Source organism: Neofelis nebulosa, chromosome 8 (assembly GCF_028018385.1).
Source record: "Neofelis nebulosa isolate mNeoNeb1 chromosome 8, mNeoNeb1.pri, whole genome shotgun sequence".
Lineage (NCBI taxonomy): Eukaryota > Metazoa > Chordata > Mammalia > Carnivora > Felidae > Neofelis > Neofelis nebulosa.
In genome coordinates, this window is record NC_080789.1 from 87,288,211 (window position 1) to 87,314,714 (window position 26,504).

The 26,504-nt window shown below is 39.1% G+C and overlaps 1 protein-coding gene across 2 annotated transcripts; it reads left to right on the top strand.

The window, feature by feature from the left end:
• Positions 1-3,764: 3,764 nt before the first annotated feature.
• LDHB (lactate dehydrogenase B) lies at positions 3,765-25,390 on the top strand. 2 transcript variants are annotated; one of them, XM_058743423.1, is made up of 8 exons: positions 3,765-3,858; positions 6,939-7,073; positions 14,663-14,780; positions 16,001-16,174; positions 17,830-18,003; positions 21,727-21,844; positions 23,287-23,410; positions 25,020-25,390. In XM_058743423.1, exons 2-8 carry the CDS (start codon positions 6,945-6,947, stop codon positions 25,185-25,187), a joined length of 1,005 nt encoding a protein of 334 aa, XP_058599406.1. In that variant the 5' UTR covers positions 3,765-3,858; positions 6,939-6,944; the 3' UTR covers positions 25,188-25,390. The 2 variants fall into 2 exon arrangements, with proteins under 2 accessions (XP_058599406.1, XP_058599407.1); XM_058743424.1 differs by lacking the exon at positions 17,830-18,003.
• The last annotated feature ends 1,114 nt before the right edge of the window (positions 25,391-26,504 follow it).

A 26,504-nucleotide genomic window follows, 5' to 3' on the forward strand; every position in this document is an offset into this window, starting at 1 on the left:
TGAGGGCATCTTGTCCATCTTGATCTCTGAAACAGTGCCTGTCACATATGTCTCAATAAATATTTTTTGAAAAAAATAATCTTCTCTTTGGGTGGGTTTTTGACTTTTGCATTCAGTATTATAACCAAATTTCTGGGAACTATTTAGTTTTATCTCTAAATGAACTAGCTTAGCATTCACTACCTCTGTTACCCACAACACCAAGCAATCTCCAGTTCTCAACAGACGTTGACCAGGTGTCCTACAAACTTAACTCATTCCTGACACTGTCTATGTAGAAATAGCATCACATTCTACAGGTTAAGTAAGGGCTCAGTGTCACAAGACTGTCCTCCCCCTCCTACTTCAGATACCAATCACATGTCCAGGTTGTCACCTGTGCTTCTGACTGACTGGCTATAAGTCACAGTTTCCCATGACCCCTTCCTTGGGTTGGATTAATTTTGCCAGAGCAGCTCACAGACTTCAGAGAAACACTTACAGGATTATCATTTTATTATTAAAGATATTGTAACAGATACAAGCCAGATGAAGAGATCCATAAGTGAGGCCAGGAAGGAGTCCAAAGCGTTTCTATTTCCATGGAACTAGGGTGCACCACCCTCTCAGCATGTTTACTAACTCAGAATCTGATAAAATCTTGTCCAAGAGGTTTTGGGTTTTTTGGTTTTTTTTTTTTTAAATAGATTTAGTCTTCAATCTCCATTCCAGAGGTTGGTGCATGAGCTGAAAATTGCCCCCTCTAATTACCTGGACTTTCTGGAGAACAGCCTCAGCCTGATGCTAGTAGGGACCCCACATTAAATCACCAATTACCATAAACTCAGGTATGCTGTAAAGGTCTTGTTATGAATAAAAGATACTCCTACCATTTAAGAAATTATAGGGGTTTTAGGAGTTCTGTCCTGGGAACCAGATGAAGACCGAATATTTTTCTTATTATACCATACTGTCTACACTTTATGCCTTAACTTCCCCCTTTCTTGGATTCCTAATTTTGCTTATTTTTCAGTGAGTTTGGGATATAGCTTCTAAATGATTTCTTAAAGAATGGAATCATATGGGGTGTAGGGAAGGAGAAAGTTTTCCTTGACCCTGGTAGGGTCTCTGGCTAGGATGGAAAAGTTAACTGATAAGAGACAGATTGACAGGACAGAAACATGCAAATTTTACTATTTTTTTTTTACACATACATGGGAGCCTTCGCAAAAGAATGAAGATGGTAAGAAGTAATCAGGGCAGGAAGCTTTTATATCTTTCAGACAAAGAAACAATAAATTTGTGAAGAATTTCACAAGACAAAGAGATTTGAGGTTTAAGGGGTAGTAGATAGGGAAGAAGTAACTAGGAAGATAAAGGTTAGTTTAACAGAATTGTTTAACCAGATTTCTGGGTCCAAAATCTCTGTTTCTGGTGATAAGAATGTCTCTCTCCTGGCACAGGGAGGGTACCTTTCACGTGGGAGATTTATCTCCTGATTTCTGGAGTAGGGTAAGGGCAAGAGTGGACGGAGGTCAGAGTGACCTTCCCCTTTTGCTGTTATCTCACACTTCTTCAGCTTAAGATAGATATTCAGTATGTCAAGGTGCCACATTTTAGGGTAGCATGTCCTGAACCCCATTAAGGAAATATATTGTTTGAATCATTGCATGTATAAAATTGTCTTTCACAATTCACACTTCAATTTTTTTAATGTTTATTTTTAAGAGAGAGAGAGACAGAGACAGAGACAGAGTCAGAGCACAAGTAAGAGAGGGGCAGAGAGACAGAGATGGAGACACAGAATATGAAGCAGGCTCCAGGCTCTGAGCTGTCAGCACAGAGCCAGACCTGAGGCTGGAACCCATGAACCATGAGATCATGACCTGATGCAAAGTCAGAACTTAACTCACAGAGTCACCCAGGCGTCCCTCACACTTCATACTTTAAAAATAAGCTATCGAGGGGCGCCTGGGTGGCGCAGTCGGTTAAGCGTCCGACTTCAGCCAGGTCACGATCTCGTGGTCCGTGAGTTCGAGCCCCGCGTCAGGCTCTGGGCTGATGGCTCGGAGCCTGGAGCCTGTTTCCGATTCTGTGTCTCCCTCTCTCTCTGCCCCTCCCCCGTTCATGCTCTGTCTCTCTCTGTCCCAAAAATAAAAATAAAAAACGTTGAAAAAAAAAATTAAAAAAAAAAAAAAGCTATCGAGCTTTATAATTCTCAAAAATCTTTAAGACTGGTACTACGTGCTGTCCTGGTATCCAGAGTTGCATACTGGTGAACTCACTTTGATCAATCAGATTAAATGATTGTGAGGGTATGAAGATCAGGCTAGAGGAAAGAAATAGAGACCTCTTCTTATTTTTTTCTGTCCCCCTTTCCCTCCACCCAAAGACACACACAGTAATAGAGATAGCAAGAAGGAGAGAAAATAGGGAGCTATTTAGAAGTCTACAGGACATGTAGATTGTTTCAGAAAGTAGGTGAGAAAGAAGTCTTTCTAGGATGATTTTCAAGTCTTGCTTCAAACTTGGATTCAAGGTGAATGGAATACTTTTGAGATTATCCACCAAACTCTTCTTCTCCTTCATTACACAAGTTTGAATTTGTAACTGGACCAGGAACTGGTTGTTATAATCCTGGAAAGTTGGAGATTTTTCAGTTCATCTAGACAGACCCCTTTCTTAGTGGCCTCTGTCTTTGACTTTTTTATTGTACTTTAACCAATCACATTGTATTCTAATTGAAAGAATTGCCTACTTGTCTCCTTTGAACTGGGAGCATCTCAGGGGGGCGTGGTGTTATATTCATCTTTGTACCTTCAATGCCTGGCACAAAATGAAATGCAAGCAGTAATTGGATTCATGATCATTTACATAAAAACAAACACAAAAAACTTCCCTTCACGTACAGGGTGTTTGCTAAACCTGAAAGCATTTTAAAACACACACACACACACACACACACACACACACACACACCTGAAGCTAAATCTTCAGGATGCCTTCAACTGCTTATTCATTCATTCACCAACACTGTATTGTACTAGGCGCTGGGCTGGGTGTTAAAGACACAGAGATGAATAATAACACTCGCTTTTGCAGTTGCTCAGGGACCAACAGAGAAAAAACATGGTACCTCATTATCTTTCCTTGAGGGCAAAGCTGCCCTTGAGAGGATGTACATTTCTAGAGGAACTTCAGAAGGCAGGCACCAGGCCTTACAGATCTTGTCAGCCAACTAGTAGGAAATGGAAGGATTATTTCCTGAATTAAGACTGGGGGCTTGGGGATGGGAGGTAGTCATTGTTGTAGCGAATGAACTTCATCACCAAGAAAGCTGAAAATTGAAAATGCAGGCTTTCTTTCTCTCTCTCTTTCCTTTTTTTCAGTTTTATTTTTAAAAAAACATTCGGAAGCACCAATACTATTCCAGGGGAAAGTGCCACCAACATCTTGGCCAAGAACGGCGGTCCTCTGAAGTTTATTTCTATTTGCACTAAATGCATCCAAACGAGAGCATGAGAGTCCAGAGCAGCCAAAGATGGGCAAGTTGTAGGAATAACGGGGCTTCTGTGTTGAAAAGTCCGTAAACTGTGAGGCTGCAAAGAGCAGAGGCCGCCCTTGCCATCGGAAGGTGACCTCCTCACGTGGGGAGGGAGAGAGCGTGAGCACGCTGGAGCCCTTGTCCTTGAAGGGGATTGAGCGAGCCGAGGGGAGGGGTAGGCGGCGATCGGGTTTCCAATCACAATAGAGGAAGCTAAGAGGCTGTGGGGCGTGTGGGCCCCGCCTCCTCCTCTCTCCTTGCAGATCCTGGGCCGGAGGAGACGCTTGCCGCTGACGGTGTCTTCTTCGCGCGACCCTTACAGCCGTTTCTCTCTGGTAGGTTTCAGCCCAGGACCCCGAGTCCTCGCTCAGGGACACCGGGTGGGGCGTGCAGGGGAGTCCTTGCGTAGCGACACTAGGGAGAAGGACCAAGAAGGACTGCCGCTTTCTGGGGCCTTTCGCCCTGAGCATCCGGCCTGGGCCTTGCTCAACCCCAGGGCACGGGGCGGCAGGCCGTGCCCTTCGCTGGGGAACGGGAAGGCAGAGGGAAGGGACTGCCAGAGCCCAGGCCTTGTCCTCACCGCCGCAGAGCTCGCCTCCAGCCTGCGCTGTATCAGGGCAGAGACTTGTTGCATTTGCAGCTTGCCCTTGACCGGTTTATGGCGGCCGCATCACCCCCAGTGCCTGCTGCTGGCCGGAGCCCGGACACGTGCTTGAGGAACTAGGGGCGGGAGGGGGAACCCGACAACAGTGAGGGCTGGCTGATCTCCAGCCTGGGTATTGGAATCCACCAGCACGGTAATGGACAAATGCCCCTGCTTTTGCGGGGACGGGGGTGAAGGATAGGCCCTGCGCTCCAGTTTTCACCCGGCCACAGATCCAGGCCTTCTTGGAGATGCGGGCCTGTTCTCTTCTGGCCTCCTTTCTTCATGCTTCGGGTGCTTTGTTTACTTGGCCAGCTTTGGGTGTTGAGAGTAAGGAAGGGCTGGAATTTTCCCTAGAGACCTCCTGGGAGATCTGTGTTTGCCGCCTTCCCTTGTGACCTGCTGCTCTCCGGGGGCCCGCGCGGGGAGGAAGAGGTGGCCTGTGGGCGGCGAGCGACGCAAGCTGCAATTAGGGCCCCGGGAGAGCTGGCGGGGGCGAGCGGGCGGGCTGGGACTTGTCTAGTGGAGGAATTATATGGCAAAACATGGCTTTTTAACCGGCTAAAATGGAGGGGTGGCCTCCAAAAAGGACCTTTTTACCTGAACCTAAGGCTGTGGTTCATTGGCTCATTTCTAATGATTTATATGCGCCGGGAGGAGGTGGGGGTGGGAAGGATGTCCACCAGCAGAGGCGCTGGACCCGAGGTTGGGATGGAAAGGACGAAGAGTCAGCGACTGTTACCCTTTACCATTCTGTTTTTTATTGTTATTTTAAAATTTTTAATGTTTATTTATTTTTGAGAGAGAGAGAGCATGAGCAGGGGAGGAGCAGAGAGAGAGGGAGACAGAATCTGAAGCAGGCTCCAGGCTCCAGAGCCCCACGTGGGGCTGAACCCACAAGCCCACGAGATCATGGCGTGAGCTGAAGTCCCAGGCTTAACTGACTGAGCCACCCAGGCACCCCAACCCTGTTTATCATTCTTTTTCCTTGCAGCCACCACTCTGATCTTGGCACAGACCTGCATATATAATAGAGAACATTTTCTTCTAATTTCTTATAGCTCCTATTAAGGAAAAAATTTTAAAGCACTTTTCTCCAGCAAGATCTGAAAGAAAATATGTACTGGCTTCAGTCTCTAAACTGTAGTTTCTGAAGTTTACAAAATTGATTTAGAAGGTTTGTCTGAACATCTAATCTGTATATAGCAACCGTTTCTGGGTTTTTCCTTTCCACCCTTACTGGATTCTATATATAAGGATCTTAAACCAGCTAGATGTAACGGAGAAAACATGAGTATTTTGTGTCTGTGTTCAACAATAAAAGATGTGGTATTCATCAGATTCTGCTCAAAATGCAGGACGTGTGTGGATTTCTTTGTAAGACCATCCATTTGTGGAGACAATTGCACTAGGTTGACTATTTTTTCTTTAGCACCGGTGAGAAAACTGCAGATGTACTCTGCAAAATAATCACTAAATGTAGTTCCTACAGATGGGGTGCAATATTTTGGGCAGGAAAAATAGCTATAGGACAAAATAGTTGTCACATAGTTGTCTTCCAAATTCAAGTACTTTATACCAACTTAGAGCCTTACGAACTCAATTACTTAACATATACAGTTACTAAATGAGGTGTTGTTCCTTAGTCCACTGCAGATGTGAAACAAAAAAGGAGACTGGAAAGCAGGGCACGGTTTGAAATAGTTAAATAGGTACAGTGGTACAGATGCTGACAATCTAGCATAAAAAGGAAAGAGAAAACTAAACTAATAATGGGTTACTATTATAAGTGATTGTTGCACTGAAGAAAGGGCTTTGTTGAGACCTGTACTGTCTCTCTTTAAGAAGTCAGGGCAGAATATTTTGTGTCCTAAGTTGCCACAGAATTGGCAAATAATTACTGAAGTTTATTTCAGTAACTTTTGCCATTTTAGTTATCCAGAAAATGCCCCTGATTATCTGACGTCACAGATAAATTTGGTGTTACCAGATGGAAAGTTTTCCAACAGATTTTCCTTTCTTTTTCTTTCTTTCTTTTTTTTAATGACTGGAACAAAATTACAATTCAAAGGCTGATATTCTCCTAATGTGACTCCCTGGAAGGAAAATGTATTAAGCGTGTACCTGCCTTCCAGTTAGCTTCCAAGGTGCACTAAGCGGAATTGAGAGTAATATTTCTGAAGATTTTACATAAATATTCATCACCCTTTTCCTATCACCGTATGGATGTCCAGTACACTGTAACAGGTTTTAAGTAAGACTTAAAGTAGAAGAACCATTCCCTGTCTTCAAAGAGTGATAATAACCATTAGCAGTAGGAATTATATTCATGACTGGCCATTAATTCTTTTAGACCAAGCTTACATATGGGTTAATATGGGACCCTAATTCAGTTTACATAGTTACATATAAATTCTTTATGAGGGGAATGGAAACAAGTAGGCTAATCTAAATGTAAATATTCATGTCTTTCAGCCAATAAATGAACAGCCACAAGACAAAATTGTTGCAACTTGTTAAATACTAGCACAGAATCACAGGCTGAAGAGAAGGACCCAAATTCTTATGGCTTCATGGAAATTTTTGTTTTAATGAAATTCTCTATTAAGCAGGCTACATGGTTCTTTAAATAGATTTTGTGTTGGAGAATGTCATTAGGGTAGTTTTCAACCATGCCATAGTTCAGAATTGCAAAAGTAACATTTTATGGATTATTCCCATCTGGGTTTCACATGTGGGTGTATGTATAACGTTTTGATTCTTTTCTTGCAGGGCGCAATGGCAAATCTTAAGGAAAAACTGATTGCACCAGTGGCAAAAGAAGAGGCAGCCGTCCCAAACAATAAGATCACTGTAGTGGGTGTTGGACAAGTTGGTATGGCATGTGCCATCAGCATTCTGGGAAAGGTACATTTCAAGAACACCATGCATGATAATTTCAGCTTGTGTATACAGTCTCTTTAGGCACTTCATGATTTTATTGTATCTTTTAAAAGATTTTTTTTCCTGAACAATTTTAAGTAAGTTATAGACCTTATGACACTTCACCTTTAAATACATGAACATGCATTTACTGAGAATGCTCTCCTTATGTGACCACCATAGAATTACTATACTCAGGGATGTTAACATTGATACAATACTGTTATCTACTGCATAGTATTTAGAGTTAAAATTCTCCCAACTGTTTTATAGCTTCTTACAGCTGTTTTCACCCGAATCCCAAATCACATATTTTATATACTTGACATGTCTCTTCACTCTTCTTTAGTTTGGAACTGTTACTCAGCTTTCTTTGTCTGTCTTATCACTGACAATTTTGTAGAGTGCAGGTCAGTTTTGTAGAATGCCCATCAATTTATGTTGGTCTGATGTTTCCTTGTAATTAGGTTCAGGTTAAATTTTGGGGTTATCACTAGGTGACGTCATCTTCTTCTTGGGGCATCACACACATCAGCACGTGATGATCAGATAGTCTTATTACTGGTAGTGCCCAAGATGCCCTGGTTTGAAGTGATGAGTACAAGATTTCTCCATTGCAGAGGTCCCTTTACCCTACATAATTAATAAATAATCTGCACAGTACTTGGTGAGGTTACGGAAATAACCTTCTAAGTCCTTCAGAGTACATTTCCTAATAGGACATAAATTCTCGCACAATCAATACGGTTATCGGCATCAGGAGATTTAACACTGATGTCATACTGTTAGCACCTTCCACCCCTGCAGACTTTTCCCTATATACCTCCATAGACGTCTGGCTTCCCGTATATATACTCCAGGTAGGTCAGGCCATTGCTTTTTTTAGTCTCCAAGGACTTTTGAGGAAAGCGGTCTTTTCTTATTCACCTCACTGGATTGATTCCTTGAGCTTTCTGAAGGCTGCCTTAAATGTAGGAACCCTGCCCTCCCTAAAAAATGCTGCTTTGCCTTCAGTAGAGTACACTGTCCCTTTGTGTTATATCTGAAGGCTGCCCGAACAACCCTAGCCAAGTATGTTTCTGTTGCAAAGTTTAAATTCTCAAGGAACAATTGTATACATTATCAAAGAAAACAACTAACATATGTAGTACACACCAATGAAGGTTTTCTGCTTTTACACTTTTCTAGCTAGTATTGACTTGGTGCCTGTTATTAGGATGGCTGTTTCCCAAATTTCAGGGAATTGAAGCAATCACAGTTTAGTGCTCACTGTTCATGCCAGTTAAAATGAAAAATATTCCAGCTTACATGTCTTTTAAAACATTTATCGAATATGTACCATATTGAAAGTATTTTCATAGGGGCGCCTGGGTGGCTCAGTCGGTTAAGCGTCCGACTTCAACTCAGGTCACGATCTCGCGGTCCACGAGTTCGAGCCCCGTGTCGGGCTCTGGGCTGATGGCTTGGAGCCTGGAGCCTGCTTCCGATTCTGTGTCTCCCTCTCTCTCTGCCCCTCTCCCGTTCATGTTCTGTCTCTCTCTGTCTCAAAAATAAATAAAACGTTAAAAAAATTAAAAAAAAAAAAAAAGAAAGTATTTTCATAAAACCCCTCATTTTAAACAACAGCCTCAGAATGGAAAGTGTACATATCCTGTTTTCAGATGAGGTGGCTGAGGTATAAAGAGATCAAGCAGCCTGCCCGCTGTCACAGAGCCGAAGGGTAGAGGTGTGTTTGTGTTTTGTTTTTTAATTTAAGTAAACTCTACCCTCAACGTGGGGCTCGAACCCTCGACACGGAGATCAGAGTCACATGGTGCACCGCCTGAGAGAACACAAGTTGCCCCAGTAGAGATGTATTTTGAACGCGGACTCTGGACTCTTGACCATAGCGCCTCCAGTTTCTTTTTATTCTGTGCTAGTATGTAGGCAGTTAAGAACATAAAGGTGTTAGTAAAATACGAGCTAAAGATTTTTCTTTCCTCCTGCTGATCGCAAAATTTGGACCTTTTGGGAAACAGCATCTGAGCTGTCATTCCATGAAAAGTACCTCTGGTTTTCATTGCAAACTTAAAATCCCCTTCAGTCAATAGCTTGTGACTGTTTGCAGTTATGTAACACTTTGGCCCAGTTCTAGTGCTTGGGAGAACAGCCCCAGCTGCTAACACAGTAGGAGTCTTCTAATTTCAATGCTACGAAGGAGTGGCTGCCTTTATTCAGAGACCATTTTACTAATTAAAAATGTTGAAATCTTATTTTAGTGTGTGAGGATTAAAGTGCTTCAGAATTAGGATTCATAGTTGGTAAGGATTACAAGTGCCACTAATTTAATAGATGAAAAGAACGGTGCCTACTCTGTCAGGGGTTCATATATGACTTCCTTTACTCCTCAAAAGCTGGTGGGGCATTGCCATCTCTGTATTACAGTTGGAAAGAAACAAACTAGAAAGGTAAGCCACTTGGTTAAGATCACACAGAGATAGTAAGTTCCTGATCCGGTTTTGAGTCCGTCACTGGACTGGTGTGCTTTACAGAGAATACGCATTGCTTTCTCCCCAGGAAGTGAACCAAGCTGTGGCATCAGAGATAGAGAGGTGAGGAGGCCCACACCTTTGCTAGGCCTGAGAAGGCAACTGAGGCTCCCTAGTACAGTGTCCCATTACCACCAAAAACTCAAGTTATTTTTTGCTTCTTTTGCTCACTTTCCCCATCTTCATTGCCTTTATATTGAATGTAGTAAGCTTTGATAAAAATTATAGCTCCTGTACTTGAACTTACCAGTAGTTTCACAGGACACAGGATACAGTTCTCAAAATCTGAGACTTCACAGAGCAATTTGGTGGAGAGCACACACACCTCCAGGGGGTACCATTCACACAGTGTTAGCAACACTTTTCCCATCTCTGAGTTTATCATTTACCATCTGTCATCTTTCTCCAAAATACCATGCTCATTTCTAAAACCCTTTTCCAGGGGCACCTGGGCAGCTCAGTCGGTTAAGCGGCCGACTTCGGCTCAGGTCATGATCTCGCGGTCCGTGAGTTCGAGCCCCAAGTCGGGCTCTGTGCTGACAGCTCAGAGCCTGGAGCCTGTTTCAGATTCTGTGTCTCCCTCTCTCTGACCCTCCTCCATTCATGCTCTGTCTCTCTCTGTCTCAAAAATAAATAAATGTTAAAAAAAAAAAAAAAATTAAAACCCTTTTCCAGGAGTGCCTGGGTGGCTCAGTTGGTTAGATGTCCGACTTCTGCATAGGTCATGATCTCATAGTTTGTGAGTTTGAGCCCCACATTGGGCTCTATCTATGCTGGCAGCTCAGAGCCTAGAGCCTGCTTTGGATCCTGTGTCTCCCTCTCTCTCTGCCCTTTCCCCACTCTATCTCTCAAAAATAAATGAATATTAAAAAGAGAGAGAGAGAAAAAAAAAAACTTTTCCTTCCATTTTCTGTCAGCTGGAATGTTCTACCCTAGACCATCAATGTTGACTTCTTCCTTTTTGATATGCCTTTGTAAGCAGGCAGTCCCTGACTATCCAATATCAAGTTAACTTCCTTCCCAGAAACTTTATTTTATTCATTTATTTTTAAATAATGATCCTAATTCATCAACTACAGTAAATTTTTTTTAACATTTGTTTATTTTTGAGAGACAGAGCATGCATGGAGGATGGACAGAGAAAAAGGGAGACACAGAATCTGAAGCAGGCTCTAGGCTCTGAGCTGTCAGCACAGAGCCTGGCGTGGGGCTCGAACCCACAAGCTGTGAGATCGTGACGTGAGCTGAAGTTGGACACTTAACTGACTGAGCCACCCAGGTGCCCCCCTCTTTGCAGAAACTTTAACATCACCCTTCCTTATGGTCTTTTTAAAATGTTTTTATTTGTTTTATTTATTTTGAGAGAGAGAGAGAGAGAGAGAGAAACATGAGAGTGCCTGCAAGCTTGAACGGGGGAGGGGCAGAGAGAATTCAGAGCAGGCTTCCCACCATCGTGGAGTGAGGCTGGATCTCACTGTGAGATCATGACCTGAGCTGAAAGAGCCACCCAAGCATCCCTGCCTTATGGTCTTTATAGAACTTCACCCTCTGTTAGAAATCATCTCAAATTATTTGCTTAGTTCCTGTTCCCTTTCTGAGATATTCCATGAGAGAAGCGACTTTGCTGAATTTGTTCATTACTGTGTTCCTGATTAGTAGAATAATGTCTGGCACATTTAGTAATAAGTATGTATTACACAAAAATAAATGTTTCTGTTTTTCCTAGTAATCACTTACATTTTGTCAAGTTTCGATCGTAGCTTTTCCTTTTCCATGGCTTCTATTGCCAAATAGAACTCCTGCCCTACTGCCAATCACAGGCTCTCCATGTTAGCTGCCAAGGGGAGGCTGTGAATATTAACTGCATCATGTTGTCAGGGTCTTGCAGAACTTTCATTCCACGCAAGGTTATCATAAACCCTTAGCCTCGGTGTTCAGCTGCCGTGGAGTATCTGTCCTCACTTACAGTCAGCTAGCCGTGTTCTGGTGGTACAGCTACGGCCTGAGAAGTCTCCTAGGAGCAATGCAATTACAGGCCTATTGTGAAGTAGTTTTAAGAGAACAGGACTCGACTTAAAAGTAGGACATCATTAAAATTTGGTACTTGTATAAGAATAGACTGATGAATAACATAGACTGAAAGCCCAGAAAAAGGCCCAAGCAGTATTTACTAATATAAGTGGCATTCCATGAATTACTGAATAAATGGTGCTTGTCCATTTAGTTCATTATTTGGAAAAAGTTATACCTTTTCCTCCCACAAAATTTCATGCAGATTAAGCACTTGAATGTAAAAATGCAACCATCAAATACCAAGGCATTGGTGGCAAGTAATTTATTGGCTAAGAAGGTCAAGAGGCAAATATGGCCACCTCTGGTCCACACAGGACTTTAGATTAAAAGGTATTTTTGTTGTATGTTAAACAAAGGGTCAGATTCATCAGTGATGTTCTTGCCTTCTACCTGACCTGTTCCTTGATAAGATTACTGCTTTCGCAATTAAGCCTTGCTATTTCAAACTATTTTAAATATGTTAACAGCTTAAGTGAATTCATAGGCTTTATATTACAGGTTATTCCCTGCTTTTTGAAAGCTCCTGTTCCGCCATTTTGCTTTTACTGAAAGACCTCCATTAGTAGCTGTTTTCGCTAACCAAACGAAATCCCAAGAGGGAAACCGTTTTACCTCAAAAAGGTAAAAAAGCAAAAAGCAGTCAGAGTTTATTTTGTTACAGAGGCAGCACACACCCCAAGCAGTGAGTGGCCCCACCAAGTTCCTTCTCTGGGAACCACGCCCACTCAGCATCTCAGCCTTAAGCTGCTCAGCTTTGAACTGAGCATCTATGCTTTACCTCAATTGAATTCTGTGCATCTGAGCAAAATGTGTCCTGAGGTATCATAAAAGCTTAAGAGAGGCTATTTTGGGATTTGAGAATTCTCAAAATTTTCCCATATAAGTTAATGGTAATAGCTTCTGTTTTATGCCGTTTCTGCTTACAAAAGTGTTGATAGGAACATTCTACTTTATGACAGCGGGGGAAACCTGTGTATGAACACAGAAGGAGATTTATTTCAGTCCAACAAGTGTCGGTACTTAGTCACATATCTTCTGTTTTGCCTGCCCCCACACTTGGAGGATATTCAGTTGTGCAGATGCAGCTAAATTCAGTGCTACGATTATTTTTTTCAAGTGTTGCATCTCTTCCTTCCTTGCCAGCTGAGGATGAGCTTCTCAGCCAATTCTCTACACCCACTGGCTGAAACAAAAGACAGGATCTGAGATCCTGTGACATCCTTTTCCACTTAAGCCTGAAATTGTTTTGCCATGCTGACTTTAGCAGCACACATGTGGTGTTACTAAAATAAAAGTGATATTCTGAGTGCTTAGTACCTTGACAGAATATTATGGCTATTATTAATTTATAATGTATTAATTTAAGGTTTAAAAAACACAAATGAGGGTTTGTGGGATCTTGTCAGAGGCTGCAGAGGAACAAAACCATTTAAAAAGTATCAAAACCTATTTTTAAATAAAACTTGCTACCAATCAATGCCAGTATTTGATAGATGTGGAAATGAGAATATAGTTACTCAGTAATCCCCAATTCACAAAATGGTTACTTCATAAATTTGCAAGTCAATCTGTTGCTTGGAATTAACACATTGGGAGGTTCAAGTCTCAGAAACCCTTACAAGCAAGCCTATTATAACTCACTTCTTGAGGCTAGCAAGCCACTGGGATTCTAGAGAGTGCACGGTGCTCATTTGTTGGCTCCTACAGGGAGCAGGACCTGCTTTGACTGGCAAACTAAAGGAGGTCAAGTTTTCTTACTGGTTTCTCCCTCTGCTGGCCAGCCCTCCAGACTCCCTGAGTTCCACCCTGGACTACTCTACCTTTCCCTTCAAAGTGCTTTCTGAACCCAATTACCTACCCTTTTCACTATCAACACCCCTCTCCTGTATATCTGATGACACTATCCTTAGAAGCAGTATCTGCATTTTTAAGTAGGCTTCAGTCTTGATATATCATATTAAGCTGATTCTTTTGCTAACAGCTCTGAAGACTCTAGTTAATTTTGGTGGGAGGGATAACTACTTTTTCCAAAGGTTTCACAAATTTGAAAGCTGAAAGGTTGTTTGGATACATCTGGACTGACAACCTCCCCCCTCCTTACTTTTCCAAGAAGAGATCAAGTTCTTATTAAAGTAAATATCATACATGATTGATAAAAGGATAACCCAAGGCTTTGTTTTCTCCCATTCTTCATGTAAAGATATAGAGAACATGTAAACATAAAACATATTACATATAAAACATTTTATGGAATATAAAATTATGACACTGGATCAAGATTAGATAGTATATTTGTTGACTTAGACTTTTATTTTGAATGAATAGCAGAGGATGACAATTGGAATAGAAAACAAGAGAGCTTAGAGAGTGGGGAAGTTTGGGTTGATCACAGGAGAATCTGCTCCTCCTGGACCCTCCCATCCATAGGATCCCTCTTCCTTTCCCCATCATGACAGGTCGGTTCAGGACAACCTGGGGAGTTCAGGCTCCAACCAGGGCTTCAAATTCTACTCTATGCTCAAATTATTGATGGTTTGAACCAAATTTTTCCTCTGAAAAACCCTCCAAACTGGAGGTGACTTTAGGGATGGACACTGCCCAGGGTTGTTTCTGGGTCTGGGTGAATCTTCACCACCCCTCATTAATGGGAAGTCTTGTATATCCTAAGACCACTGTTTAACTGTTGGTTTCATGAGGAATCTTTGTCTACATATTCTTAAATGATTTGTATCATGGTAATTGAATCCTAGTTGAGTACTAGAAGGTAAAATTTAGAAAAAATCAATGTTTTAAATCTTAATAATCCTAATTCAAGACTTTCTCATGCAGTTTAAAGAGCACACCTAACTCCATGGTAGAATTCTCAGGGTTTTTAGACACTTGGTACTTAGCCATTTAAAGGGTCCCTGTTGTGCTTCAGCTGAGGTGCCCTCAAATGGCTTAGGGTTATAACGCCTGTTCTTGTGTTTCTAGTCTCTGGCTGATGAACTTGCCCTTGTGGATGTTTTGGAAGATAAACTCAAAGGAGAAATGATGGATCTGCAACATGGGAGCTTATTTCTTCAGACACCTAAAATTGTGGCAGATAAAGGTAGTTGCATTTCATGACCAAAGTGATCTAATAATAGATGCCCTTACTCTAATATAAAATTACTCTTCTATCCTGGTGAATCTAGCATTGGTGGTTTTTCTTTCCTTCTCAGTTCAATTCATCCTCAAGGACAAACGCAAGTATTACCTCTATGAATTCTTCCCACATGATTTCCACACATCTGATGCATAACATTTTAGGAAATTGTTTCATAATGCTTGTTTATGTGTATCTGAGAACAAGAATGTTTTAGACCCCCAAAAATATGTGCACAGAGTAATTGGAGTGCTTTGAAGAAGCAAAATAAAATTCATATTCTGTCCCTGTTCTGGGTTAACACATGTATGCAGTGATATTGCCACCATAGCAGTATCTAAAGACAGAAATGTGGGCCTCAAAATAATTTCTATTACTAATAGCTGCTCTTCATTGAATTACTAGTATCTGGGTACTGTGAATTTTTTGAATATCACATTTTACCTCATTTTCCCAACCAGCCTATGAGAGATAGATCTTATTACCTTCTTGTTATAAGAGGAAACTGATAAAAATATTAATAATCATCAAAAGTCACATAGCAATACAGTTTATGATGTGACTCAACCATAGCTATTGAATCTAATGATCACAATCAGGTCAAAATGTCTACATTTTGGGAAGTGTGGCACACTTCCTTGAGGAAGAAAATATTCTCCAGAGAAACACAGCTGCTAAAAGTGAATAGGCTTCCTCAAAATATTGAGTATTAGAAATTAGTTTCCAGCCAACGACAAATTAGTTTCTCTGCCTTCCTTCCCCTTCATAGATTGGATTAACATTACAAACCTAGAAGTGTCCTTACGTCCCTTTTTTTGTTGGAGGGCTGCCTGTTGAACTTTGGACTCACTGTTCTGTTTTATCAAATTACTAGCAATCTAATATTCTCTAAAGTCAACAGCATTTTGAATTTGTTAGCCAGAAACATAATTTAAGGCCTTCTTTATTTCCCCGGTCTGTTCTCCGAGCCAGTTGGATTGCTTCTACATAGCTCAAAGAGGAAGAAGTAATTTCTCTTGAGCATCGGACTTCAAATCCTTATAATGTTGAATTCTTGCATACGTAATTCTTATATAAGTTCTAGAAGCTTCTGTATGTTCAGTTTCTAGAGTATCTCATATATGATGTATTTTGATGCAGAGTTGTATTTAAAGTACCTTCTCTTTTTCCCCCTCTTCTTCAAGATTACTCTGTGACTGCCAATTCTAAGATTGTGGTGGTAACCGCAGGAGTCCGCCAGCAGGAGGGGGAGAGCCGGCTCAACCTGGTGCAGAGGAATGTTAACGTCTTCAAATTCATTATTCCTCAGATAGTCAAGTACAGTCCTGATTGTATCATAATTGTGGTCTCCAATCCAGGTATTTTATTACAGTGATGTCTTCAGGTTCATTCCTGTTAAGTTAAATGTTTTGGGGTTTTGTTTTATTTTGTTTTTTGGCTTAAGAAAATATGTTCTAGTATTTGACTAGTAGAATCAATTCTTGAAGTAATACTTGTGTCTTCTGTTATTGACCACAAAAGACTAGTGTTTTCAAAACAAATGGCAGAGTCCGAGGCCAAATGTTTAAAACTGTGAGAAGAGTTCTGTATAAAACAGTTGCATCTGTTTCTTTCATCAGAGTTTGTTGCAGAGTCTAGAAGCTTTTTAAATTTTCTAGGAAGATTATCCTGGGATTTGTAATGAAACATTGAAAGGTGGCTTCTATTTGTAAGAAACATTTTAGCATATTTGACCTTCTGCTGGCCAAAAAGTGTGTTCTAGTGGCATTGAATTTGAGAGTAGCTTAAAAGCCATTAGTCAATCTAATTTTAAAGATAGAAATAGACTATCTTGATGGACAAATACATGCTAATGCCAAATGTTACTTGCTTTTTTCATTAAATCAACATTTGCAAAATAAACATTAAAACTTCTGGTTAGAGAAAACTAAAACTTCTGGTTAGAAAGAATTGCATTATTTCATCTCAATAGTCAGAAGCCACTCTCTGTTTCACACTTGTGTCTGTAATTTGCCACCAAACATACTGTTTATTGGTGAGCATAGTAGATAATTGATAAAATGATAAAACCAATGGTTTCTGACACTTCACATTGAGAAAGATTGTGAATAAGAACCAGGGGAATCCTTATGGCTTATGGAATATTGAGACTTGGGAATCAGCAAGCATAGAGATTCTTTTAGTATTATTGTCGGCAATCCTGGATGGGGGTTACTAAATAGCTCACTCTTATATATGAAACTTGTTGCAAGTACATAGTGGCAGATAGGCTTGGAACAGGAGTAGCAGATAGCTGGCACTCAGGAAGTTGCTGTATCCTGTGCCTAACGCAGACATTATTAACTGGTTATACAACTTTCCAGGTATAGCTTCAAAGTCTTAACTCTCCAGAGAGTTACTCCCACCCAATCAAAGTTGCCAAGGAAGAGTTTATAATATCCCATCCAAAATGACCTTAAAATGTCATAACCAAGGTCTATTTATGTGTGGAGGTGGAGATTGCAAGATTAACCTCTTGCCTTCCTTGTGTGCACATTTTATCCTTTTGACAGCTTAGCCTGTAAGTGCTATGATCCTGTCTAGACCAGCAAGTTTTACTCTACGAAGTCTCAGGGCTGTGCCACATCAGGATAGAAGTTCTATCCTAGATGTTCTTTCATTAAATACTACAAAATGTAAATCCCTTGTATTATCACAATTACTTACTGATTAGTATTTTGTGTCCAGGAAAATGTATAGTAGTGTGTCTTAGTAATTTAGTAACCCATGGTTTTTGGGTTACGATGACATTTATTACTGTCATGGAACATTACAATCAGAAGAAATTTATGGGATGATCTGGTTCTCTCTTACCTCCATTATCCCCCAACTCTGTAAAGTCAGTATTCACATCTTTCTGGCCACATCTCAGTTGAAGGCTGGAAAAGTTGGGGAGGAGGAAGTTCCTCCCCATAATTGATGTAGCAGTTGAAATCAGTTTTGATTTAGTCACATATTTTTTTAAACCTTTTAGTGGATATTCTTACATACGTTACCTGGAAACTAAGTGGACTGCCCAAACACCGTGTGATTGGAAGCGGGTGTAATCTGGATTCTGCTAGATTTCGTTATCTTATGGCTGAAAAACTTGGCATTCATCCCAGCAGCTGCCATGGATGGATTTTGGGAGAACATGGCGACTCAAGTGGTAAAGAAAAAATCCATAATATTCTTATGTGTACTTATGGTATTATTCTTGCCATTCTGAATTTTCACATACTTCATGTTACAAATAAGTAATTTGTGGGAGAATATTTTGATAGTGACTAGGTAAATATGTATACATTCCTCATCAGTTTTTTGCCTGCTAAATTTAATATTCATTGATAATTCTTTATTAAATAAATTACTATAATTGTCAGACACAATATTCAATCATTCCTTCTCTATTTATTATGTTCTACTGTAAAAGAGAGCTTTATCTTCCCCAGTTATGTATTCATTTACTTATATAAATGTGAACTCACATTTTTATTTTATTCCACAAATGTTCTCTTGCTGTCATCGTAATGCAGAAATTGTCCCAGATTAGGCAAGTAACAGGCTCTTCAAACTGGCTCCTGTGTCTTTTTGACCTATCCCAGCATTTTTTGAGCACTTCTTTGTGTCTGGGACAGTAAAGTGCACCATATTGGTGTTATACTTATTGGTGCTATACCTCCCTGTTCCCTGCACGTGCCGTGTTTCCTTCGAAGAGGAATGGTGTTTAGAAACTAAGATCTCCTAAGTTTGCTCATGATCCTGGTATGTCTCTGCTTCTAGGTCCTTTCAACGGACAGAGGTATTATATCCATTATTTTTATTGAAGGGGGGATAAATGGGTAACAAAAGCTTTTACATAACCAGTGTACTATTCCATAGTGTAAAATAAATCTTGCTTTGAATTAAACCTGATTTGGGGGCACGTGGTTGACTTTGTCAGTAGAGCATCCAACTCTTGATCTTGACCCTGAGGTCGTGATTTCAAGCTCCACAGTAGGCATGGAGCCTACTTGAAAAAAAAGAAATGAAGAAAAAAAATGAAACCTGATTTTTAATAAGTCATTAATAACTGTCATGTAAGTAGTAAGAGATCATTTGGTAAATATCTCAAATATGTTTTTAGGAATTTAAAAAGAATTGTTGGACATAAATTAATCATTATAAAAAGACAAACATTAAAGTTATATTGCACTCCATTTCTTTTATAATGCTTTGTTTTGAAACAGTTAAAAAAAACGTTTCTTTAAGTTAATATTTCAACTTTCATTTAAGTTAATAATTCTGTTCCACGGGATACAGAAATATTAAATAAATAGGGCTGGTTCAGTTGGAAGAGCATCCAACTCTTGATCTCAGGGTCATGAGACCTGAGTTCAAGCCCTGCATTGAGCTCCACTCTGGGTGTGGTGCCTACCATATATATATATACACACACACACACACACACGTATCTATGTATATATGTATATGGCATATACGTGTGTGTATATATACCATATACATACGTATATGTGTATATACGTATGTATATGGTATATATACACATATATACGTATGTATATGTATATATACACACATATATCTAAAATTAAAAAATAGGGGTGCCTGGGTGGCTCAGTTGGTTAAGTGTCCGACTCTTGGTTCAACTCAGGCCATGATCTCACGGTCCGTGAGTTTGAGCCCCACATCAGACTCTGTGCTGACAGTGCAGAGCCTGCTTGGTATTCTCTCTCTCTCTGCCTCTCTGCCCCTCCTCCCCTGCTCACTTTCTGTCTCTCTCAAAAAAAATAAACTTAAAAAAATTTTTAATTAAAAATTTAAAAAAATAGTAAAATAAAATTTAAAAATAAACTTAAAACATTTTTAAATGAGTTGATATTTCTCTTCCAAACAATTTGATGTAAAAACACTTATGAACAATTCTAATTTTATCTTATAACTTTTAAGCCTATTTATTAAACAAAAATACATTGTGTAGGCTAATGGTGTAAAACTGTAATTGTCCACAATACTTTAATACTGATGATTGTCTTTATTTTACTACATTCATATCTGTCCTACATGCAAGGAACTATTTTCTCTCTAAAAGGTTAAGGTATAAATTTTCTTTCAAATTTAGTGAGAGTATAATGTGATTTTAGTTAAGCATTTGCTTTGGTGTAAGACTTTGGACTTGTGACTGTTGTATTTGTGCTTTTTTATATAATCATGCTAATTATTATTCAGGCATCTTGTACCACTTCATTCGAGAGTTCCTTATATCCAAGGATTTGCTTGAATTTACAGCCTATATAAAAAACTCTCTAGTGTGCAGTGAAAATTCAATCAATGCTAGTTATTATACTGTGTGGTTATTAGAACCACACATCTAGAAGTGATAGTATGTGTCCTACAGTTTAAGGCTTGCATCAATAATGAAGAAGATAAGGCAAAGCAGGAGTAGTGGCTTATTAAAGATCCTTCAGCAGTTAGTGGCATATCCAAAAGTAGAATCATGTCTTCTGACTCCTATCCAGTCTTCTATTCACTCATCACTGTCATTTTTTCCAAAACGCTTTTTTTTTCTATTTCCACATTTGACCTGTATTGTGTACAACCCTGACATTGATTATGTAGATTTCATAGTTTCATCAAAAGCCATGAGAGTACCTTAATTTTCCCAAGAATTAGCCTGGGTTCACAGAAGTGGTGGACTTAAAAGGGAGTCTTGTTTGGGCATGGGTAGCTTTGCCCTTCATAGCTAGTTTTAGCCATACTAGACTTCACCCATGCTTTTGCTCATATTTCCTGAGTTTACAGTGCTCTCCTCCAAAGGTCTCTGAGGAACCATACTTATTTCTCAAGCTCCTCTTCAAATGCTTATTTTTTTTGCAGCCCCCTTTTTTTATGTTTATTTTTGAGCAGGGGAGGGGCAGAGAGAGAGGGGGACAGACATCAGAAGTGGGCTCTACACTGACAGCAGAGAGCCAGATGTGGGGCTCGAACTCATGAACCATGAGATGAGCCAAAGTTGGATGCTCAACCAACAGCCACCCAGGCATCCCTTTGCAGCCCTTTCTGACACCCTTTACCCTTAAATTAAAGCAGACACTTATGTTTTATTATCCTTTCTCCATACTTCCGTGATAGTTCATCCCATTGCTTTACTTTCCTTTACCTGCTTCTCCCAGTAAATTCTGAGCTTGTCGACAGCACAGAACATGTCCTCATTCATTTTTGTACATCTACATCTTTAATATAATATATACTTTTGGCTGGGTAAAGGTAAGGCTGGCACAGGTAAGGGTGTTCTTATGCATCAAGCCTTCCAAAAGATGTAGTCAGTCACTGATAGACCTTTGCTATGCCTCTGGAGGCATTCCTGGAACTATTTGATCCAGTTAGGACCAGAAAACTTCACTGTGGTTACATGGAGTTTCGTTCAAGGGATGGACTAAAGTTGGGACATGAAGAGATAACTAGAGTATATTTGGACCTTACTTATCATAGGATTTTTTTTAAACTTTGCTCCAGAAGAAAGAGGTTTATTATGTAAGAAAAATAAGTAGGAAGTTAACGATTTCTCAAATCTAAAGTTTAGGGTAGTCCTGAACTGAAACCCATTGTGATTTCACAAACCTAGAGGGAGGCAAGGAGTTTCACATTCTCTGTAAGTAATGACACAATAATTCTGTGTTGCACCAAAATGGTTGAAAGTTAAAATGTCAAATGTGTGGCTGTTTGAAAGCACATGTCTGCCTTTGGGGGAAAGTTTACTGGCCAGTTGTCTTGGGAGCAGTTCCAGGGGGAATTCACTAACTTGCCTCTGAGGTGAAATCTGAGCTAAGAGAAGAAAAGAGGTTTTAAAATAGTGTCAGAAATCTATGAAATGTTTATCCTTTTTCTCCAGTGGCTGTTTGGAGTGGAGTGAATGTGGCAGGCGTTTCTCTGCAGGAACTGAACCCGGAAATGGGAACAGACAATGACAGTGAAAATTGGAAGGAAGTGCACAAGATGGTGGTTGAAAGGTAAGTAGAATGGTGGTTGATTTAAAATGGTTAGTTTCATCTTTATTCAGATAAAATTAAGCTGCCATATAAGTCCCCCTAGGGAAAGCAAATATTTTTCTGGAGAAATTCTGTTATATAGGGAACAGGAGCAAAATGTGGAATTAACAAGTGAGAAGGGAGAAAGCCTTCCCAATTGTCTCTTATCGATAAATAACGTTGACTTAACCTAGAACCTGGACACTGTCTCGTCATTGCCTAAAATGAATGCTTTCTGATTGATTGCTAAAAGTATGAAAGCTGTGCTGTATTTACCTTTCCACACTTAACTAAAGAGGTCTCCCTCTTCTATCTCTCTCTCTCTTTTTTTTTTTTAACTAACCATCTTCCCTTCTGTGACCTTCATGCTTATAAAATAAGGTGTCATTCTGGAATAGAGTAAAGGATTATGGGCTTGGATTCAAATCACAACACTGGCACTAACTACAGTCTTGCAGAAGCCATTTAACTTTGAAGTTAAATCTCAGTTTTGTCCCCTGTAAAGTCATATGCTAATAGAATTATTATAAAAATTGAGTCACAAGCACATACATAACACTGGTGAGCATTTAATAAATGTTGGGTGTTATTATTTGCAGAGAATTGCTACAAGACTTTCTCAAACATGGAATTGTTTTGCTTAGTTTAAATGTAATGATTTTTTTTTTTTGGAGGAAAAGATTATTTAAAACTGTGAAAAGATTATTTAAAACTTAGCATTTCAGTTAACGTAATCCCTTTATTTTACAAATGAGAAAACTGGGACTCACCCTGGCAATATAACTTGCACAAGGTCTCCTAGCCAGTGATTGCATTAAATGCCAATTTCCTAAATTCTAATCTTGGTTACTCCTGCTACACCATGACCAGAGCTGTTGTGGGTTTCAAGGTGTAAATTTTAAGCTCAGAAAATTGCCAAGCAAGGTATTGTCTTCACTGTGCTGTTAGCTTAGTCATAGTATTCTAGGTGACAGTAAGTGGGATCTCAAAATCAAGGTATATTTTGTCCTTTGAATGTGAGGGTCCTTTTATTTTCATTGTTTCCTGATTTCCTTAATAACTTTGGGAATATTTATGTTTATGAATATGAAAACTTGTTGGAAAAAATATTTTTACCACTGTGACTTTGTAAATATTCATGCATACAATAAGCTGTTTAAATTTATCGAAACATTCATATAAGAGCCTTCTAGGTAGTGTTTATAACTTTAAACATTTTTACATGTATGTTAAGTCATTTAACAAACTTGTAAAATAGATACCATTGTTATCTTCATTTTATAGTAGAGGGCACTGAGATAAGAAAGGTTTACTGAAGATTGCACAGTTAATAAGAGACAGAGCAGAAGCCAAATCCAGAGTCCAGTTTCAGTAATTATTAAGTCTGATTTCAATGATCTCTTTATGATTCTTTCTTTCCTTAGTGCCTATGAAGTCATCAAGCTAAAAGGATATACCAACTGGGCTATTGGATTAAGTGTGGCTGATCTCATTGAATCCATGTTGAAAAATCTATCCAGGATTCATCCAGTGTCAACAATGGTGAAGGTAAGAGAAACTGTAATAAATATAATATAATTTTTAGTATTATATTCTATGAATAGATATTTAAAGAAGGACAAGATAGTCTCAGTCTGATTTTTTCTGAATCTCAAAAGTTTTATGGAAATTTCTTTTTTTCCCCTTGTTATTAAATATTAACTGTGAATCTTTTTTGACACATTCTCAAAATGTATCATAGCTCAAGTTGACATATCAATCTATAGATTGCCTTTGCAGTATCTGATACCTTAGCAAATTTAGTTCAGTTTAAAAGCTATGATATACTTCAGTAGAAAATGATTATTTTTCAATAAAATTAAGATTGTATTAAAACATTGTGTGACTTAACTGATTCATTTTCCACAAGTTAGTGGCAGGGGTGAAAACATAAGAGGAAAATGCAGTAGATTAAAAGAAATATGCAAAAGAGAAAGATATAGAAGTATTTGGTGGTTAAATGTGGTATCAGGTGTTTGTGGTTTTTTTAAATACTATAGCAAAACTTTAAAGTAAGTATGGCAAAAATTTGATAACTCCATTCAGACTTGGAGTGCATGTTTGGAATTTGTTTATCTCTATTTTGATGTATGTTCAAAAATGTGTTTTTATTTATTTTTTAAATGTTTATTTATTTATTTTGAGAGAGAGAGAGAGATAGAGTGTGAGTGGAGGAGGGGCAGAAAGAGGAGAGAGAACCCCAAGCAGGCTCCATGCCACCAGCACAGAGCCCAACACAAGTTTCAGTCTCACAAACTGTGAGATCATGACCTCGAGCCAAAATCAAGAATCAGATGCTTAACTGACTGAGCCACCCAAGTACCCTGTATATACAAAAATTTTGGAATTAAAAGTTTAAAAAATAGGAGCACCTGGCTGGCTCAGTTGGGAGAGCATGTGACTCTTGATCTTGGGATTGTGAGTTCGAACCCCACGTTGGGTGTAGAGATTAAATAAATAAACTTTTTTTAAAAAGTTTAAAAATATATATAAAAGTAACTTGTTTGATATAATTAAATAATCCAGTTAGTTATATGGTTAAATTAACCCTGTGAATAAATTAATTGCTTTATAGAAACTGATAAAGTGTTTTGGAAATTGTACTATTTTTTCAGCAACTCTTGGATGTTGCAGAAATCTTGCCTCTGAGTGGCTTCCAATTACTTATTGGAATTAAGTGGCTTCCAATTACTTCCAATTACTTATTCTTGGTCAGCTATCATCTGAAATTCCTGAACTAAATAATTTTTAAAAATTTAGGATTTCATGAAAAGCAGCCCATTAAGAAACACATTACAGTGCAATTTAATGTGAAGACATATATGAAATTTTATTAAAGTATATCTAAGCAGAGAGGGATGTGTCAATAAATTTAATAAAGTACTTACTACTTTCTTAGAAATTTCTAGTTTTATCCTTTATTTTGTATATTCTTTGTATAAAATCAAATTCAAAATGTAAGTATTTAGAAAATATAGGCCTGTAAGTGTTGAAAATTAAAGGATGAATTTGTGTTTATCTTACTAATTCCTACATTTCTTTCTGTTTAAACATAGGATCTGTGATCATTCTTATCTGTGGTTTCATTTCTTAGTCTGTATTTCTATTGTTCTGGCAGGGAATGTATGGGATTGAGAATGAAGTCTTCCTGAGCCTTCCATGCATCCTGAACGCTAGGGGATTAACCAGTGTTATCAACCAGAAGCTGAAGGATGATGAGGTTGCTCAGCTCAAGAAAAGTGCCGATACTTTGTGGGACATCCAGAAAGACCTAAAAGACCTGTGACTTCTGGCTTCTAAGCTATAGAAATTTAAAACTACAATGTGATTAACCGTGAGCCTTTAGTTTTTCATCCATATACATGGATCACAGTTTGCTTTTATCCTGCTAAATATGTGAATCTGGGCTCACAGAATCAAAGCCCATGCTTGGTTTAGTGCTTGCAATATGAGCCCTTGAACAAATAAAATTATCTTAGTGTGCTTCTGTTTCTGGGATTCTTTCTTTAGTGACTTCTGAAAGATTTCAGTCAATATTTCAAATAATTCTTCCCCCCTCATAAAATTTCCTAAATTTGATCATCTCACTCCATTTTCTACATTTGTCCCTCCAAACAGCATGCTCTTTGTTACAATATATGACATGATTTTGTTACTGTCATCTTAAGAATATGATTACCCTTTTATTTTTAAAGACATAATTTTTTTCGAGCAATTTTAAGTTTACAACAAAATTGAGAGGAAGGTATAGTGATTTCCTGGATAGATGATTCTGGACTGCTGTGCATTGTATGATGGTTAACAGCATCCCTAGCATTTGCCTATGAGATGCTGGTAACCCATCCCTCCCCCTAGTTGTGTCAAACCCAAATGTCTGCAGACATGCTAAATGTCCCCTGGGGAGCACAAAATCACTGCTCTAAAGTATCTGGATCCTCATTGTATAAATGAGGAAACTGAAATATCGGTACACAGATGGGCGCTCAGCTACTAAGTAGCAAAGAGTTGGGATTCAACACAGGTATTAATAGCTTCTTAATCCCTCCCTGATCACAGTGTACTATACTGCAGTAAATACTAGTTACTGTTACATTTTTTATATCTTTAGGGTTTATAAAATAATCTCAAAATCATTCTTACATTTAATATTCCAGCATGTTATGAAGGTATTCTGTATTACAGAAAGGTAGACACGGTGTTAAGTTCCTTTGCCAGTCACATTTCCAAAGTGAGTCAATCTTGGTATAATGATCATACAGATGTAAGAAGAAAGGTGTTAGAAGGTGGGGAGAGACAGTAAAGTATTCCCCAAACATATGAGGTACATATGTTAATCTCCAAGGGGCCTGGAACTTAGAACCCCAAGAGAGGTCATTGAGCGAACATGAACAAGATGGAGGGCCTAATTTGGAGTCAGAATTGTCAGCACTCCTACAAAAGTTATACATTGTTCCAGTTTCTATGTGAATGCTGAATTTATAATAAGCCAGAAGTTTCCAAGCTTAAGACTTCATGGATCGGTTTAAAAATTTTTTAATTTTGTGGAGTGCCTGGCTGGCTCAGTCAGTGGAGTGTGTGACCCTTGATCTCACACGTGAGTTCG